The sequence below is a fragment of the Bufo gargarizans genome, chromosome 6, assembly GCF_014858855.1.
Source record: "Bufo gargarizans isolate SCDJY-AF-19 chromosome 6, ASM1485885v1, whole genome shotgun sequence".
Lineage (NCBI taxonomy): Eukaryota > Metazoa > Chordata > Amphibia > Anura > Bufonidae > Bufo > Bufo gargarizans.
Genome location: NC_058085.1, coordinates 92527007 through 92541994, shown reverse-complemented (window position 1 = coordinate 92541994; position 14988 = coordinate 92527007). Strand labels below are relative to the sequence as shown.

Genomic DNA, 14988 nt, shown 5'->3' with positions numbered 1-14988 from the left:
ACGGGTCTGCACAAGTCTTTAGGAATTGACATACAAATAACTTCAGTTTCACGTGCTATATTACAGACACTGATCGCATTACTCTGTGTCACGTATATCCTTGTTTAGGTCTTCGGCTGCTCAAACGCAAGTGCTATGATTATGCTACGGGTGCTCACGGTTATAAGTGCTAACTTCCTCGTTCATTATGTACATGCGATTAAAAAAGGGAGGGGGGGGGGAAGCAACAATCACATGCCATGAGCAGTAGATGTAGGGTAGGAAAGTGGGGCTTGTGTTGGTAAATGGACAAGAACCAGGCTGTATCAGTATTCGTTGCACAAGTCCAGAGATGTCAGGTCACTAAAATCACAGTCAAACAGTTCGCTTACACCCTCGCTGGTCTCCAGCCCAAAGTGGTACTCGTGAGAGAGGGGAGGAGACAAGCTGATGAACTCATCAGAGAGAAAGTCAGGCAGGACAGCAGCGGTGACGGGGGACAGGTGAAGGTCTTCTGCCGAGTAACCCAAGGGAAGATCTGTCTCCGGTGATAGCAATGACTCTGGAAGCAAAACAAACATTCAAATCGTCATGTTTTATAAGCCAGATCCACAGAAAAAGGGAAAGATAGAATACTACAATGCGCTGAAAAACTCTTAAGTCTTAGGGCTCATGCACACAAACGCATTTGGTCTCCGGGTCCCTTTGTTTTTTTTGCGCACCGTATGCAGAACTATTAACTTCAATGGTTCTGCATAAAAAAAAGTTACTCTGTACGCATTCCGTTTCCATATGTCTGTTCCGCAAAAAAACTGAACATGTCCTATTATTGTTTGCATTACGGACAAGAATAGGACTGTTCTATTAGGGTCCAGCTGTTCCGTTACGCAAAATACGGAATGCACACTGATGTCAATACACATGTGGATCTGTGTTTTGTGGACCGCAAAATACTTAAGGTCATGTGCATGAGCCCTTATTCAGTTATTTCATTCAGTGATAGCGAGCCAAAACCAGGCACGGATCAAGAACAGACCAGGTGCAAATCTTTCCAATATACCTTGGCACTGATTTATTATACCTTCACTCCAGAATTCTGGCGTCAAAAAAGTTGTAAAAATAAGCTTTTTTTTGCAGTCGCTTGTGCAAAATTTTGCAGCTTTTTGCATTTTTACACCACTCACTCCAGTTTTGTAATGTGGGTGGAAAAGCGTGCAAGGTTAGCTATGTTAATGAGTTTCACTCCAGATTTATAATGGAGTGAATTTTTTTTTTATTTTTTTTAACAAAGTTGCAATCTCACTCCAGGAGATGGGTGGAGTAGGAAAACTGGAGTAGCTTCTTTAGACAAAAGTGTTAGGGGCCCCCCTCATAATAAATCCCCCCCATCCCCCTTATGTCTGTTTAGGCTCCGCTTCTGGTTTTGGTTCACAATCACTGATGGAAATCAGTGAGCGTGTGAATAAGGCCTTACATGCCCACACCTACCTGATCTATTCCATGTCAGGAAGAGGCAGGGGCAATGCAGTGCTCATTCCATTGACTTGTTATGTATTACAAAGTCACGCTCAACCCGAAAGAAAGAATTTAAACTATGTAAATAACTACACAGAGGCTATAAAACCTTCCTACGGCACGAATCTGAAAAAAAACTTGTTCTCCAAAGCAAAACTTACATTAAAAAGGGGTTATCCAATGACTAATTTAAAAAATGAAAATCAGACATCATACAGTACATGACAAACTCTTTCCAACAAAGCTAGAACCAGCCTTGTAGCTCACATGGATCCAGAGATCTCCCCATTCATTGCTCTGCTAGATTTATATCAAGCTGGCAGCTCAAGGGGCGTGTCTTTTCTGCTGCAGCTCAGGGGGCGTGACCATGATCTCCCCATCACCTCTCAGAAGGCAGTTGAAGGATGAAACTGAGCATGTGCGGCCATCTCAGTAAACAGGTCAAAATAAGAAAGAAAAAAAACCTGCAGGTGGCGCTATACAGATTTGTATTGAAAAAGTATGCTAATTTTTTTATTATATGCAAATATAAAAGTATTCAGATCCAGGTGCTGGTTTAAAAACTGTAGATTATTTTTCGTGGGACATCCCCTTTAAGGGCTCATGTCTGATCGTGGGGTTATCGCAGTGTACTCACATCATCATGTGTGCAAGACTGTCCAAATGTAACAATAAAACTGGCTGCAGCGAAGGAAAGATACAACCAACATGGACTACCAGTCATATATGGAAATTTCCCCATCATCGTCTGAATCCAAGCTGGCCGCAGTTAAATATTTTCGGACAATAGAGGTTTGAATATAGTAAAAATGGATGAACCTTCAGATAAAGCCCATAAACGCAGATCCACAAGTAACCAACGTTCGGTTCCACAACTGCTATAATGGATTAATGTATGCGCTACTCGAACAAATATAATGGACATCAAAGTGCGGTATGTGAATGGGGTAGTCAGTGGTCAAACAATCTTTCAACTGCCAGCACACGTCTAACTAAAGTTTATGGGCGGCCTTAGGGTAAAATTGGATGTGCTTCCCTTCTAGTTTATTATTGGTCCACACTTGTATGTGCATGTGAAACCCTTATATGCTGTTATGGGCTAGCAGGAGTTTGTACATCACAGAGATTATGGGGGAGGTTCATCATTTCCCTTGCGCCTGAAAAGCGGTGGTAAAAAGTAACATCCTACGCATTTGTGACATCTCTCAGATTTTCTGTCGCCCTCGTCACTTTCCCTAATGGCAGGTAAGGGGGGAGTGGAAAGTGGCTCCAACAAATTTTATGTTCATTTATGCCAGTTTTCTGGTGCAAAATTAAGACAGATCTAGGGCAACTCTGAGCAGTCGTAAATTTCTGTTTAAGCGCACAGACTGCAGGAGGATGTACACCTCGTCATAAATTAGAAACATCCTCTGGCGCAGAAAGAGACTATCTTAATAAATCTCCCCCTTCGAGAACTGGAGTAAAACTACGGAAGACTCTACTCCAGCTGATGTGAAACAGACCAGTGAGCTGGTAGAGAGAAGAGGGCTGCCCAGGGCCCCCATCGCTTAAGTGGTCCCGTGCTTCAGTGCAGCTGAACGTCAGTGGAAGCGAGCGTGCGGACAGCTGAAAAGCTGCACTTTACAATGCAGGGTGCCCTCCCTGTACACATTACCATAGTGCTGACAGCTCCGGATACCAGCAGCACCCTTCTACTGGAGCTGTAGGACCTGCGATCATGTCACATGCAGGAGGCGGAGCTCAGCAAAGAGGATGAAGGACCTACAATGACCTCACCATCATGTGACCAGAACAGGAGGCGGAGCTCAGCAGTGCAGTAAAGTAATGAAGATGACCAGTGATGGATGGGAAGTAAGTGAAGTAGTATGGCAGGGAAGGTCAACCTAAGGCTCTCCAGCTGTTGCAGAACTACAACTCCCAGCATGCCCAGGGTACCTACAGCTATCAGCCTACAGCAGGGCATGGTGGGAATTGTAGTTTTACAACAGCTGGAGAGCCTCAGGTTGGCCATGCCTGTAGTATGATTCAATGTAAGTGCCAGGGAAATGCTGGGGGTTTTAGTCCTCTCCTTATACCTCCAGTATGTAATATCAGAGTACATTACAAAATGAGGTATGAGCAGAGGACTACAACTCCCAGCATGTCCAGCTTGTTATGTAATATCAGAGTACATATACCTCCTCTTGCAAAGGAGAGGACTACAACTCTCAGCATGCACAGGCCATTATTATGTAATATCAGGGTACAACACCCTGAATATGCTGGGAGATGTAGTCCTCTCCTCTTATACAGACCAAAAGTTTGGACACCTTCTCATTCAAAGAGTTTTCTTTATTTTCATGACTATGAAAATTGTAGATTCACACTCAAGGCATCAAAACTATGAATTAACACATGTGGAATTATATACATAACAAAAAAGTGTGAAACAACTGAAAATATGTCATATTCTAGGTTCTTCAAAGTAGCCACCTTTTGCTTTGATTACTGCTTTGCACACTCTTGGCATTCTCTTGATGAGCTTCAAGAGGTAGTCACCTGAAATGGTTTTCACTTCACAGGTGTGCCCTGTCAGGTTTAATAAGTGGGATTTCTTGCCTTATAAATGGGGTTGGGACCATCAGTTGCGTTGTGGAGAAGTCAGGTGGATACACAGCTGATAGTCCTACTGAATAGACTGTTAGAATTTGTATTATGGCAAGAAAAAAATCAGCTAAGTAAAGAAAAACGAGTGGCCATCATTACTTTAAGAAATTAAGGTCAGTCAGTCCGAAAAATTGGGAAAACTTTGAAAGTGTCCCCAAGTGCAGTCACAAAAACCATCAAGCGCTACAAAGAAACTGGCTCACATGCGGACCGCCCCAGGAAAGGAAGACCAAGAGTCACCTCTGCTGCGGAGGATAAGTTCATCCGAGTTACCAGCCTCAGAAATCGCAGGTTAACAGCAGCTCAGATTAGAGACCAGGTCAATGCCACACAGTTCTAGCAGCAGAAACATCTCTAGAACAACTGTTAAGAGGAGACTGTGTGAATCAGGCCTTCATGGTAGAATATCTGCTAGGAAACCACTGCCAAGGACAGGAAACGAGCAGAAGAGACTTGTTTGGGCTAAAGAACACAAGGAATGGACATTAGACCAGTGGAAATCTGTGCTTTGGTCAGATGAGTCCAAATTTGAGATCTTTGGTTCCAACCACCGTGTCTTTGTGCGATGCAGAAAAGGTGAACGGATGGAGTCTACATGCCTGGTTCCCACCGTGAAGCATGGAGGAGGTGGTGTGATGGTGTGGAGGTGCTTTGCTGGTGACACCGTTGGGGATTTAATCAAAATTGAAGGCTTACTGAACCAGCATGGCTACCACAGCATCTTGCAGCGGCATGCTATTCCATCCGGTTTGCGTTTAGTTGGACTATCACTTATTTTTCAACAGGACAATGAGCCCAAACACACCTCCAGGCTGTGTAAGGGCTATTTGACCATGAAGGAGAGTGATGGGGTGCTGCGCCAGATGACCTGGCCTCCACAGTCACCGGACCTGAACCCAATCGAGATGGTTTGGGGCGAGCTGGACCGCAGAGTGAAGGCAAAAGGGCCAACAAGTGCTAAGCATCTCTGGGAACTCCTTCAAGACTGTTGGAAGACCATTTCAGATGACTACCTCTTGAAGCTCATCAAGAGAATGCCAAGAGTGTGCAAAGCAGTAATCAAAGCAAAAAGGTGGCTACTTTGAAGAACCTAGAATATGACATTTTCAGTTGTTTCACACTTTTTTGTTATGTATATAATTCCACATGTGTTAATTCATAGTTTTGATGCCTTGAGTGTGAATCTACAATTTTTATAGTCATGAAAATAAAGAAAACTCTGAATGAGAAGGTGTGTCCAAACTTTTGGTCTGTACTGTACCTCCTCTTGTAATGTACTCTAATATTACATAACGGCTTGGACATGCTGGGAGTTTTAATCCCATCCTCTTATACGTCCCCCCTGTAATGTGCTCTGATATTAAATAATGGCCTAGACATGCTGGGAGTTATAGTCGTCTTCCGTTATACCTCCTGCAGTAATGTGCTCTGAATTGGGGCCAGGACGATATATGGGGAGGGTAGTCATCCGCCTAGGGCGCTACTTCGCTACCCATAAAGTGGGGGCACACTTATGGCCGTCCAACTTCACAAGCATCAGGCCACTAGGCCTCAAGCCTATGAGGCATTAGAACAGTACAAGAAGCTGCAGTGACATCAACGCAACATCCTGCTCTGGGTCTCGCATGATAACGTGATCACGTGAGACCCAGAGCAGGAGTGGTGATGTCGTTGGGACAGCGTGCATCGGGACACAGCAGCAGAAGCTACAGATAAAACTGTGGACGGCATCGCAGACAGCGGCGAGGGGACGGGGGAGGGAGGCATTTTTTTATTTTTTTTTATACCAAATGTCCACACTGCTGGGGGCATCAGGGAAGAGGTGGTGGGGGAGATTATATGCGCTTGGCACTACTGGGGAGGAATGGACGAGCGTTATATAGCGGCACTACGGGGTAAATTTATATATATAAACTGGCACTATGGGGGGGGGGGGGAGCATTATATATTGGAACTAGTGGGGGGCACTACAAGGGGACATTCGAGCCACTGGGAGCATTCAGGTTATATTATTACTACTAGAGTACAGTAGACAGTGTTAAAGTGCCCATGTGGGTGGGCCAAGAGGAATAGTAACAAAACAACTGTTACTGGAAGACTAGCTCAAATATTACTGTGCAGTAAGTAAAGGTTCAACTGTTGGACTTTTCTCTGCAGCTCAGGGGCCATACATTAATGTTGTACAGCATATATGCATGCTGCACGCTCACAGCTATGGGTAGTCTGGTTTCTGTGAAAGGTAGTGGATCAGAAGCCACAAGGCAATACCTATACGGAGTAAAAACATAGTAACAGTTTGTAAAGTTGAAGAGACAGTTCAGCACAGCAAGCATAGGTGACTATGAAGTGTATATGTGTCCCAGCTGAGAGCAACATACTTAAAGGGGTTATCTGATGTCTTTAATGGCTGGTCTCTTACAGGTTATACTTGCCTTGCTCCCCCACACCCGAGTAATCGCTTCTGATGGCCGCACGGCCGGTGGGGTGGGGTGAGCCTTCCTAGCATTGCATGTGATGTTTTGATGCAGTGGCAACCGCGTGGGCATCTGAAACGACGTGGGTGATTGGGAGCGAGTCAAGTACAACCTGTGTGAGGGTTTGGATAACCCCTTTAACTCAGCACACATTGATGATGACCAGAAATTCTTGCAAAACAGATTCCATATGCCCAGTGCTGGGCTGTAAAATACACTTTTTTCCCTGTTCTCTCTGTTTAGCAGAGAACACATCTCCATTTATTAAAAAAGCCCCTTCTTACCCCTAGCATGTTTCACATTCGACCACACTTATAACACAAGAAGTATGGTGCAGATACAGACTTTTAGGATTTCACGTGTAGTAACACACCTGCCAGGCCATTGCTAGATTCCCTTCATTAAGGAAACCACAATACACATCAGCCTGGAACAGCTGGATCCTCACCTTGGTCACAAGGAAGCAACCCTATGCCAATATCCTGAGAAGGTGCCAGAACTGTAGAGCCATTCGGGCTCTGTTTGCTGGGTGAGTTGTCAGAAGAACTAGGAGCTTTGGTTGGGCTTTTGACAGGACTGCAAACCCCAGAAGAGTCGTCTGGGCAGAGGAACACATCAATGGGTCCACGGGTGCTTTTAAGAGAAATCTGCAGGCCCTAGAGAAAAAAAATATAAATAAAATATTCAAATATTGCACAAACATCTGCGCATTCTTACAATACACCACGCCACGCAGAACCCACCCTTCAGACATGGACTTCTATGGTTGCTCTATGACAGGGGTTAATATGCTCATATAAAGTAACCTGCACCGTGTAATCCGGTTATATAAAGCTAGCCCCTATACAAAGGATAGGGGGTACCTATTAGACGGGGGGACCCCCACTGATCATAAGAACTGGCCTCAAACCCCATGGAGCCAACCAAATAAATTGGAGCAGAGCTAGCTGGGCATGTGTCCAGCCACTCAGTCAATCTCTATGGGGAGTACTAGAGATAGGTGAGCTCTGTACCCCCCCCCCCCCATCTCTAGTACTCCCATAGAAATGAATGAAGCAGCTGCACACGTCGGTTGCATTCATTTTGGGGGCTCCACAGGTATGGTGCCCCTGTTCTAATGATCTGTGGTGGTCCCAGTGGTAGGACCCCTACCCAATAGTTGTAATAATAGATATTATATAAGAATATCCCTTTACCTACAATGTTACACTATTTTGCACAGTTACAACACAAATATTTACTGGTGCACAGTTTGCCACTAGTAACACTGATCGGATAGTGTCAGACTGTGCAGGGACCCCCCCCCCCCCAACTGGACCTTTATGGCAAACTGTTAGTAATGAATTCATAACTTCAAGCAGGAATAATAAAGGAATGATACATCATAGAATCATAAGAATAGCTGCTACAGAATTGTTTTTAACATAGGGAATGCAAGTAGATACTAAAGCAGACATCAGAAGACCGGCAGGTAATGCTTTGTATAATTCAGAACTTCCTAATGGAGGGATCCAGTTCTCTCTCTCAGAAACCGCAACCGACATACATCAGGCCACGTTCACACATCTGTAATATGGCCACAATTCGTTGTTTGTATTACATACACAGCAATCAGACCACCAGCAGTTCCAAGGAACAGAACTTGGATTGTCATAGCATCCTATGGACCAGGCGATGCGGCTGCATTATGGACACCTGAAAGTGGCTGTATAAAGGCAGAGTTTCCTATACCTCCCAGGATTTGGCATATCAGCTGAGATTTTTACCTCTTTGGGATCCGAAACTTGCATATGCGTTTCTGGAGGAGCTTTAATCACCATTAACATGCGCTCTGAGGGGTCCGCTATGCTACGAAGGTCCTGGCAGGTTACATATCCCAACGTGCAGTCAGTTAAGAAAAGCATCTTGTTCACTTGTTACCAAGGTACTAAATTTACACTACAATGGTTTTCATAACAAGAATAAAAAAATTAAAATCTTAAAAAAGGACCACTGCACACGCTAATTTTTTTCCAAACCTTACTGCATGTGGTTTTTGGGGCATACGGGAACTAAAATGTTTTTTCTCCTATAGGAGTTGTAAAAAAATAAATAAAAAAAAAATAAAAAAATAATGCCAAAAGCATCAACATGCCATGTCAAGACATTATAAAAATTGTCGCGCAACAAATGTCGTTGTGTAGACGTAGCCTTAGTGATTGCTGAGAACCGACATCACAATCATTGCAGACTGGGCCTGGAAAAGAGTCACGGCCACCTGAGGAGTCCTGGTTATTCATGAATTCCTGCTCTCCTCGCCCACCTGCTGATGACTGACAGTATTCTACCTAGTTGTCTCCCTTTCTCTCTAGGAGAGAACTGCCAATCATCAGCAGATGGTGAGAGTGCAGGATATTAGGAATAACCATGACTCTTCTCAGGGAGATTTGACTCTTTCCAAGGCCTGGGCTGCAATGAATATGAGGCTGGTTCTCGGCAACCACTAACTTTTAGCTGATGTGTGACACACCGCTGAAATCAGCATTTCTGTCACTATTTTATGGTGCCCTCAGTGAGGTCAGCATAAAGTGAATGACAGGTTCCCTTTAACCTCTAATATAGCCAATGCCGTCTATGGGTGCAATACTGTGAATGGAAAAATATGAAGTGATGACCTTCAACCTGGTGGCCTTGCGGGCCCATCTTAAAGGGACACTGACAGGCCCAATTAGCATATTGAGTTATATATATCACAGTACAGGTCATATAAAGTGTATTAGAATCATGTAAGTATCCCCCCTGCCCACCTTATAAATACGGAAATATAACGTTTTATAACCTGCTTGTCCGGTCTCCAGTCTGCCCAAGGGGCGGCGTTTCATCTGAAAATGCGCCCAGTCAGCCGCTCCCAACTGCCGTTCTAAAGCCCCGCCCAGCTCATCAACATTCACTGCGCTGGGCGGCGGCTACAACTCTCCAGGTCACGATCCTGCGCATGGGCAATCGAATCCTCCTGGCATCGTTCGTGTGTAATCTTCTGCGCCTGCGCCCCGCCGTGGTTAGATCGCGCCTGCGTACACACTCTGCCTGCGTCCCCGAGCCTCTGCCTCATGCGCATGGGCCTGAAGCGCTGCTGCTATGAACAGTGTCTGGCGCATGCGCATGAGGCAGAGGCTCGGGGACGCAGGCAGGGTGTGTACGCAGGCGCGATGTGAGAAGAAGTCTGGGATCCAAATGTCTAAAAATGCCCTCCTAAAAGGAATTTGGGCACCTTTGCGCATCTAGGCTGCAAAAAAGTGTCACACATCTGGTATCGCCGTACTCAGGAGAAGTTGGGGAATGTGTTTTGGGGTGTCATTTTACATATACCCATGCTGGGTGAGAAAAACCAAATTACGTACCGGTAATTCCCTTTTCATGAATCCTCCATGACGGCATACCATGAGAGATGACCCGCCTCCAACCAGGTAGGGACAGGAAGTATAAGTTTGACTCTCCTCCGGCTCCTCCTCAGTGTCTTTCTGGATCGACAGCCTAGAGTGTGTTCTTTCGAATCTTTTTTTTTTTTTTTTTTCACACCATCACACACACACCATCACCTATGTGTAGGCCTATCATAATCTTATGAGCGTATATATTTACATATATCTTTTTTTTTTTTTTTTTTTTTTTTTAGGGTGGGAAACCCCTATGCCGTCATGGAGGATTCATGAAAAGGGAATTACCGGTACGTAATTTGGTTTTTCCCTTTCATCCTCCATGACGGCATACCATGAGATATAACATATTAACAATTTTAGGGGGGACTATAGCTTGAAGGACTTTCCTCCCAAAGGCTAGATCCTGACCTGCCTTAACATGGATTCTGTAATGTTTAATAAAAGTATTAGGGCTAGACCAGGTGGCTGCCCTACAAATTTGCTCTAATGAAGCGTTTGCCCTCTCTGCCCAAGAGGCCGAAACCGATCTCGTAGAATGAGCTGTAAAGGCTTCAGGAGGTGATTTCCCTAGCGCTTTATATGAATCTGAGATCGCCGTCTTAATCCATCTTGAAATGGTATTTTTTGTCGCTCTCTGCCCTTTGTTTAAGCCAAGAAACTGAACAAACAAGGAATCCGTCTTTCTGAAAACCTTCGTGGCCTCTAAATATATAAGCACTGCTCTCCGCACGTCCAACTTATGAAACCTCTCCTCCCCTTCTGTTTTCGGGTCGTCGCAAAACGAGGGAACCAATATCTCTTCTTGCCTGTGAAAATTAGACACAACTTTGGGAAGGAAGGAGTTGTCTAACTTAAACGTAATTCTATCAGCAGAGATAACACAGAAAGGTTCATTAATTTTCAGGGCCTGGATTTCACTAACCCTGCGGGCTGATGTAATTGCTACTAAGAACAGGGTTTTAAGTGTTATATATTTTATAGAAACAGATGATAAAGGTTCAAAGGGGCTTTCTGTTAAACCTGATAGAACTAAATTAAGATCCCATGGTGGAGTCCTAGCTTTCAATGAAGGTCTCAGTCTATCTGCCCCTTTAAGGAATCTGACAACCCAAGAATGATTTGCAATTTTTTCATCAAAAACTGCACTAAGGGCTGATACGTGAACCCTCAAAGTATTGGGACGAAGACCTTTCTCCAGCCCAGACTGTAAGAAACCTAGAATTGAAAGGACCGAAAAATTTTCAGGGGATACTTTTTCTTTTACACACCAGGTATTAAAGGTTCTCCAAACCTTACTATAGATCTTAGAGGTTACTATAGATCTTAGTCTCCTTTCTACTGGCCGACATAGTATTGATGACGGGATCTGTCAGGCCTTTAGCTTTTAAGATCAACCTTTCAGGTTCCAAGCTGCCAAATGCAGCTTTTCCACCTCGGGATGGAGAAGGGGACCCTGCGACAACAAATCCTGATCCCAAGGAAGGATCCATGGACTTTGGATTGACATGATCTTCAAAAGAGGAAACCATGATTTTTTGGGCCATAAGGGAGCTATCAAAATAACATGGGCTTTGTCTTGCCTTATCTTCTTTATCACCCGAGACATTAGTTGTAGGGGGGGGGGGGGGGGGAAGGCATAAGCTAGATGGAACCTCCATTTTATTGAAAAGGCATCTATGCCTTCGCTTTTGTCTCTTGGATTGAGGGAGAAGAAGCGGTCTACTTTTGCGTTTGTGGCTGAAGCAAAGAGGTCTATTTGGGGAACTCCCCACTTTTGGGTTATTTGGAGAAAAACTTCTTCCTTCAGACTCCACTCTGTTTGATATATCTTGACCCTGCTTAGGAAGTCTGCTTTCACATTTAAGCTTCCTTTTAAATGGACCGCTGAAAGGGATCTTATATTTCCTTCTGCCCAGGAAAAAATCTTTTCTGTTATTTGACTCAGACATAGGCTTCTTGTTCCGCCTTGATGGTTTAAGTACGCTACCACTGTGGTGTTGTCTGATCTTATTTGGACATCCTTTCCCTCTATGTCTTGACTCGCCACTTTTATGGCCTCCCAAACTGCCATCAATTCTTTTTGGTTTGAGGACCAAGTTTTATGGTGGTTTACCCAGGCCCCCTGGAAATAGTGATGAGAGTAATGCGCTCCCCACCCCCAAGGACTTGCATCTGTAGTGATAAAAACCTGCTCCTCCGTATTCCACGGAATTCCCTGGCGTAGGTGGCTTACTTGCTTCCACCACTGAAGACTCTGATTCACCGAAACAGGAACCAGAACTGTCTGTTCCAGAGAGCTCTGGCTTCTGTCCCAGCAGGCCAGCGTCCACTGCTGTAGAATTCGAGAGTGGAACTGAGCCCACTTTACTGCAGGGATGCAAGAAGTCAGGGTCCCTTGTAGTCTCATGGCTTCTCGTATCGAACAGGATGGATGACTCTGAAACCGTGAGACCTTTTCTACCACTCCAGAGACTTTTTGTTCTGTAAGAGACGTTTTCTGACGAGTGGTGTCCAGGGAGAGACCCAAGAAAACTATTTCCTGGGACGGGACTGGCTTTGATTTTTCCCAATTTATTAGCCATCCCGCCAGATACAGCGTCTGGCAGGTCACAAAGAGATTGTTCTCTAGTGACTGTTTTGACTCGCCTACTATCAGTAGGTCGTCTAAATACGGAATGATCAAGATATTCCTCCTTCTCAGGTGGGCCACTAGTTCCAGCATCACCTTTGTGAAGACCCTGGGGGCCGAGGTTATCCCAAAGGGTAATACCTGGAATTGAAAATGGAACAGAACTTTCCCCAAATAAACCGCTATCCGCAGGAACTTTTGGGACTGTTTGCATACCGGAATGTGGTAGTATGCGTCTCTTAAGTCTAGGGAGGCTAAAAAGTCCCCCTTTTTCAGCAGATTCACGGTTGATCTACTGTATGAATTTGTTTACGTTTTTTAGGTTTATTATTAACCGAAATTTCCAGTCTGGTTTTTTTTACTAGAAAAACGGTTGAATAATATCCCTGACCTTTTTGAGAATAGGGAACCGGAATTATGGCCCTTTGAGCCAGAAGCTTCCGAATCCCTTCCTCCAGATTTGTTTGGAGAACAGTTGTCTTTTGAATGGGAGTTACCCTGAAAATATTTGAGGGAGGAGGAAGACGGAAAACTATTTTGTAGCCTTCTGAGATCGTATTTAAGACCCAAGGGTTTGTTGTAATTTTTTCCCAGTAGTCTAAAAAACAACTTAGTCTCCCTCCTACCTGAGCACTGGCGTCATTGCTTTGACGGTTCCGTATTCTTTGAAGAAAACAGGTACCCTCTACTCTTCTGGTTTCTTCCCCTTGACCAGCCTGAGTCCCTGTTCGTTTTCTTTGCTTGAAAGGGGGTCCCTTTTTTAACTCTCCGAAAGGGAAATTTCCTCTTCCCGGAATCTCTGGGAAAGGTCTTCTTAGAATCGGAAGCCTTTTCTAGGATGGACTCTAAATCCTCTCCAAACAATAGATTACCATGAAAAGGTAAGGTACATAATTTTAATTTTGAACTGACCTCACCTGACCAGGATTTTAACCAGAGGGACCTTCTTGCCACGACCGCTAACCCAGATGCCTTAGCAGCTATCCTGACAGATTCCGCAGTGGCATCAGATAGGAAATCCACCGCTTTGATTAGGAGCGGAAAGGAATCTTTAAGATCACCGTATGTACTACCGCCTTTCAGTAGGGATTCTAACTGTGTGAGCCATTTTTTTAATGATCTGGATACTGAGGTTGCCGCTAGGTTTGGTTTGAACAGGGCAGCACAAGCTTCCCATGTTTTTTTAAGAGTCTGATCTGTCTTTTTATCCATGGAGTCCCTTAATGACCCCATGTCTTCAAATGGTAAGGCGTTAGGACCCTTCACTAATTTAGACAGAGAAACATCTATCTTAGGGCAGGTGGTTAACAAGGCATCGTCTTCGCTAGAAAAGGGGAGACGTCGCCTTATTGTCCTAGGAATGAATAGTTTCCTATCCGGGGACCTCCATTCTCTTTTAATCAGATCGTGCATGTTTTTATGCACCGGAAAACCTCGGTTAGATCTCTGTTCAAAACCACTGAACATCTCGTCATGGACTGATCTACAGATTTTTTCATCAGAAAGATCCATAGTGGCTCTAACTGCCTTAACCTCTTAAGGACATAGGGCGTACAGGTACGCCCTTGTGCCCTGGTACTTAAGGACACAGGGCGTACATGTACGCCCTGTGCATTTTCGATCACCGCCGCACGGCGGGCGGTGATCGGAACCCCGTGCCTGCTCAAATCATTGAGCAGGCACTTGGAGCAAATGCGCCGGGGGGTCCGGTGACCCCCCCATGTATGCGATCGCAGAAAACCGCAGGTCAATTCAGACCTGCGGTTTTCTGCGTTTCCGGGTTATTCGGGTCTTTGAAGTCCCGATAACCCGGAACAGGATGGTGATGGTGGTGTGATTTCACCCCACCAATCACCATCCAGCGATCCTGAGTGGTGATGGTGACATCACCACTCAGGATCGCTTTCTGATTGGTCTGTGGGCGGTCCGGCGGCAGATTCAAAAGAGGCAGGCGCTCCTCTCCTCCTCCTTTTGTGTTCCGGAGCCGGAGGAGAGAGGAGCTGCCTGCACGTGTCTGCCACCGCTGCCTGCACCCCGATCTGTGCCCCCCAGGACCCGATCTGTGCCCCCCAGGACCCGATCTGTGCCCCCCAGGACCCCATCAGGTACATAGGGACAGCTAGGGAAAGTTTGGTTTAGGCAGGGAAAAAAAAGGGAAAGTTAGTTTTTGAACTTTGATTGCATCACCCTAAGTTAGGGTGTCTGGGGTCCACAGCACAGCTGTGTGACCCTAGACCCCCCAGGGGTGCTGCCACTTGCCCCCCCCCCCCCTGCCCCCCCCCCCACCTTTTTTGGGGTGCATTTTTTTTTTTTTTCGTGTACG

The 14988-nt window shown here is 45.2% G+C and overlaps 1 protein-coding gene across 1 annotated transcript in view; it reads right to left on the bottom strand.

The window, feature by feature from the left end:
* Positions 1-211: 211 nt before the first annotated feature.
* Positions 212-14988, bottom strand: part of E2F1 (E2F transcription factor 1) — a 32559-nt gene continuing 17782 nt past the window's right edge. The window contains exons 5-7 of the mRNA XM_044299375.1: positions 8384-8498; positions 7066-7273; positions 212-541 (exon numbers count right to left, since the gene is read on the bottom strand). Coding sequence (XP_044155310.1) covers positions 306-541; positions 7066-7273; positions 8384-8498 — 559 coding nt within the window. The 3' untranslated portion in view covers positions 212-305. The remainder of the gene's footprint in view (positions 542-7065; positions 7274-8383; positions 8499-14988) is intronic.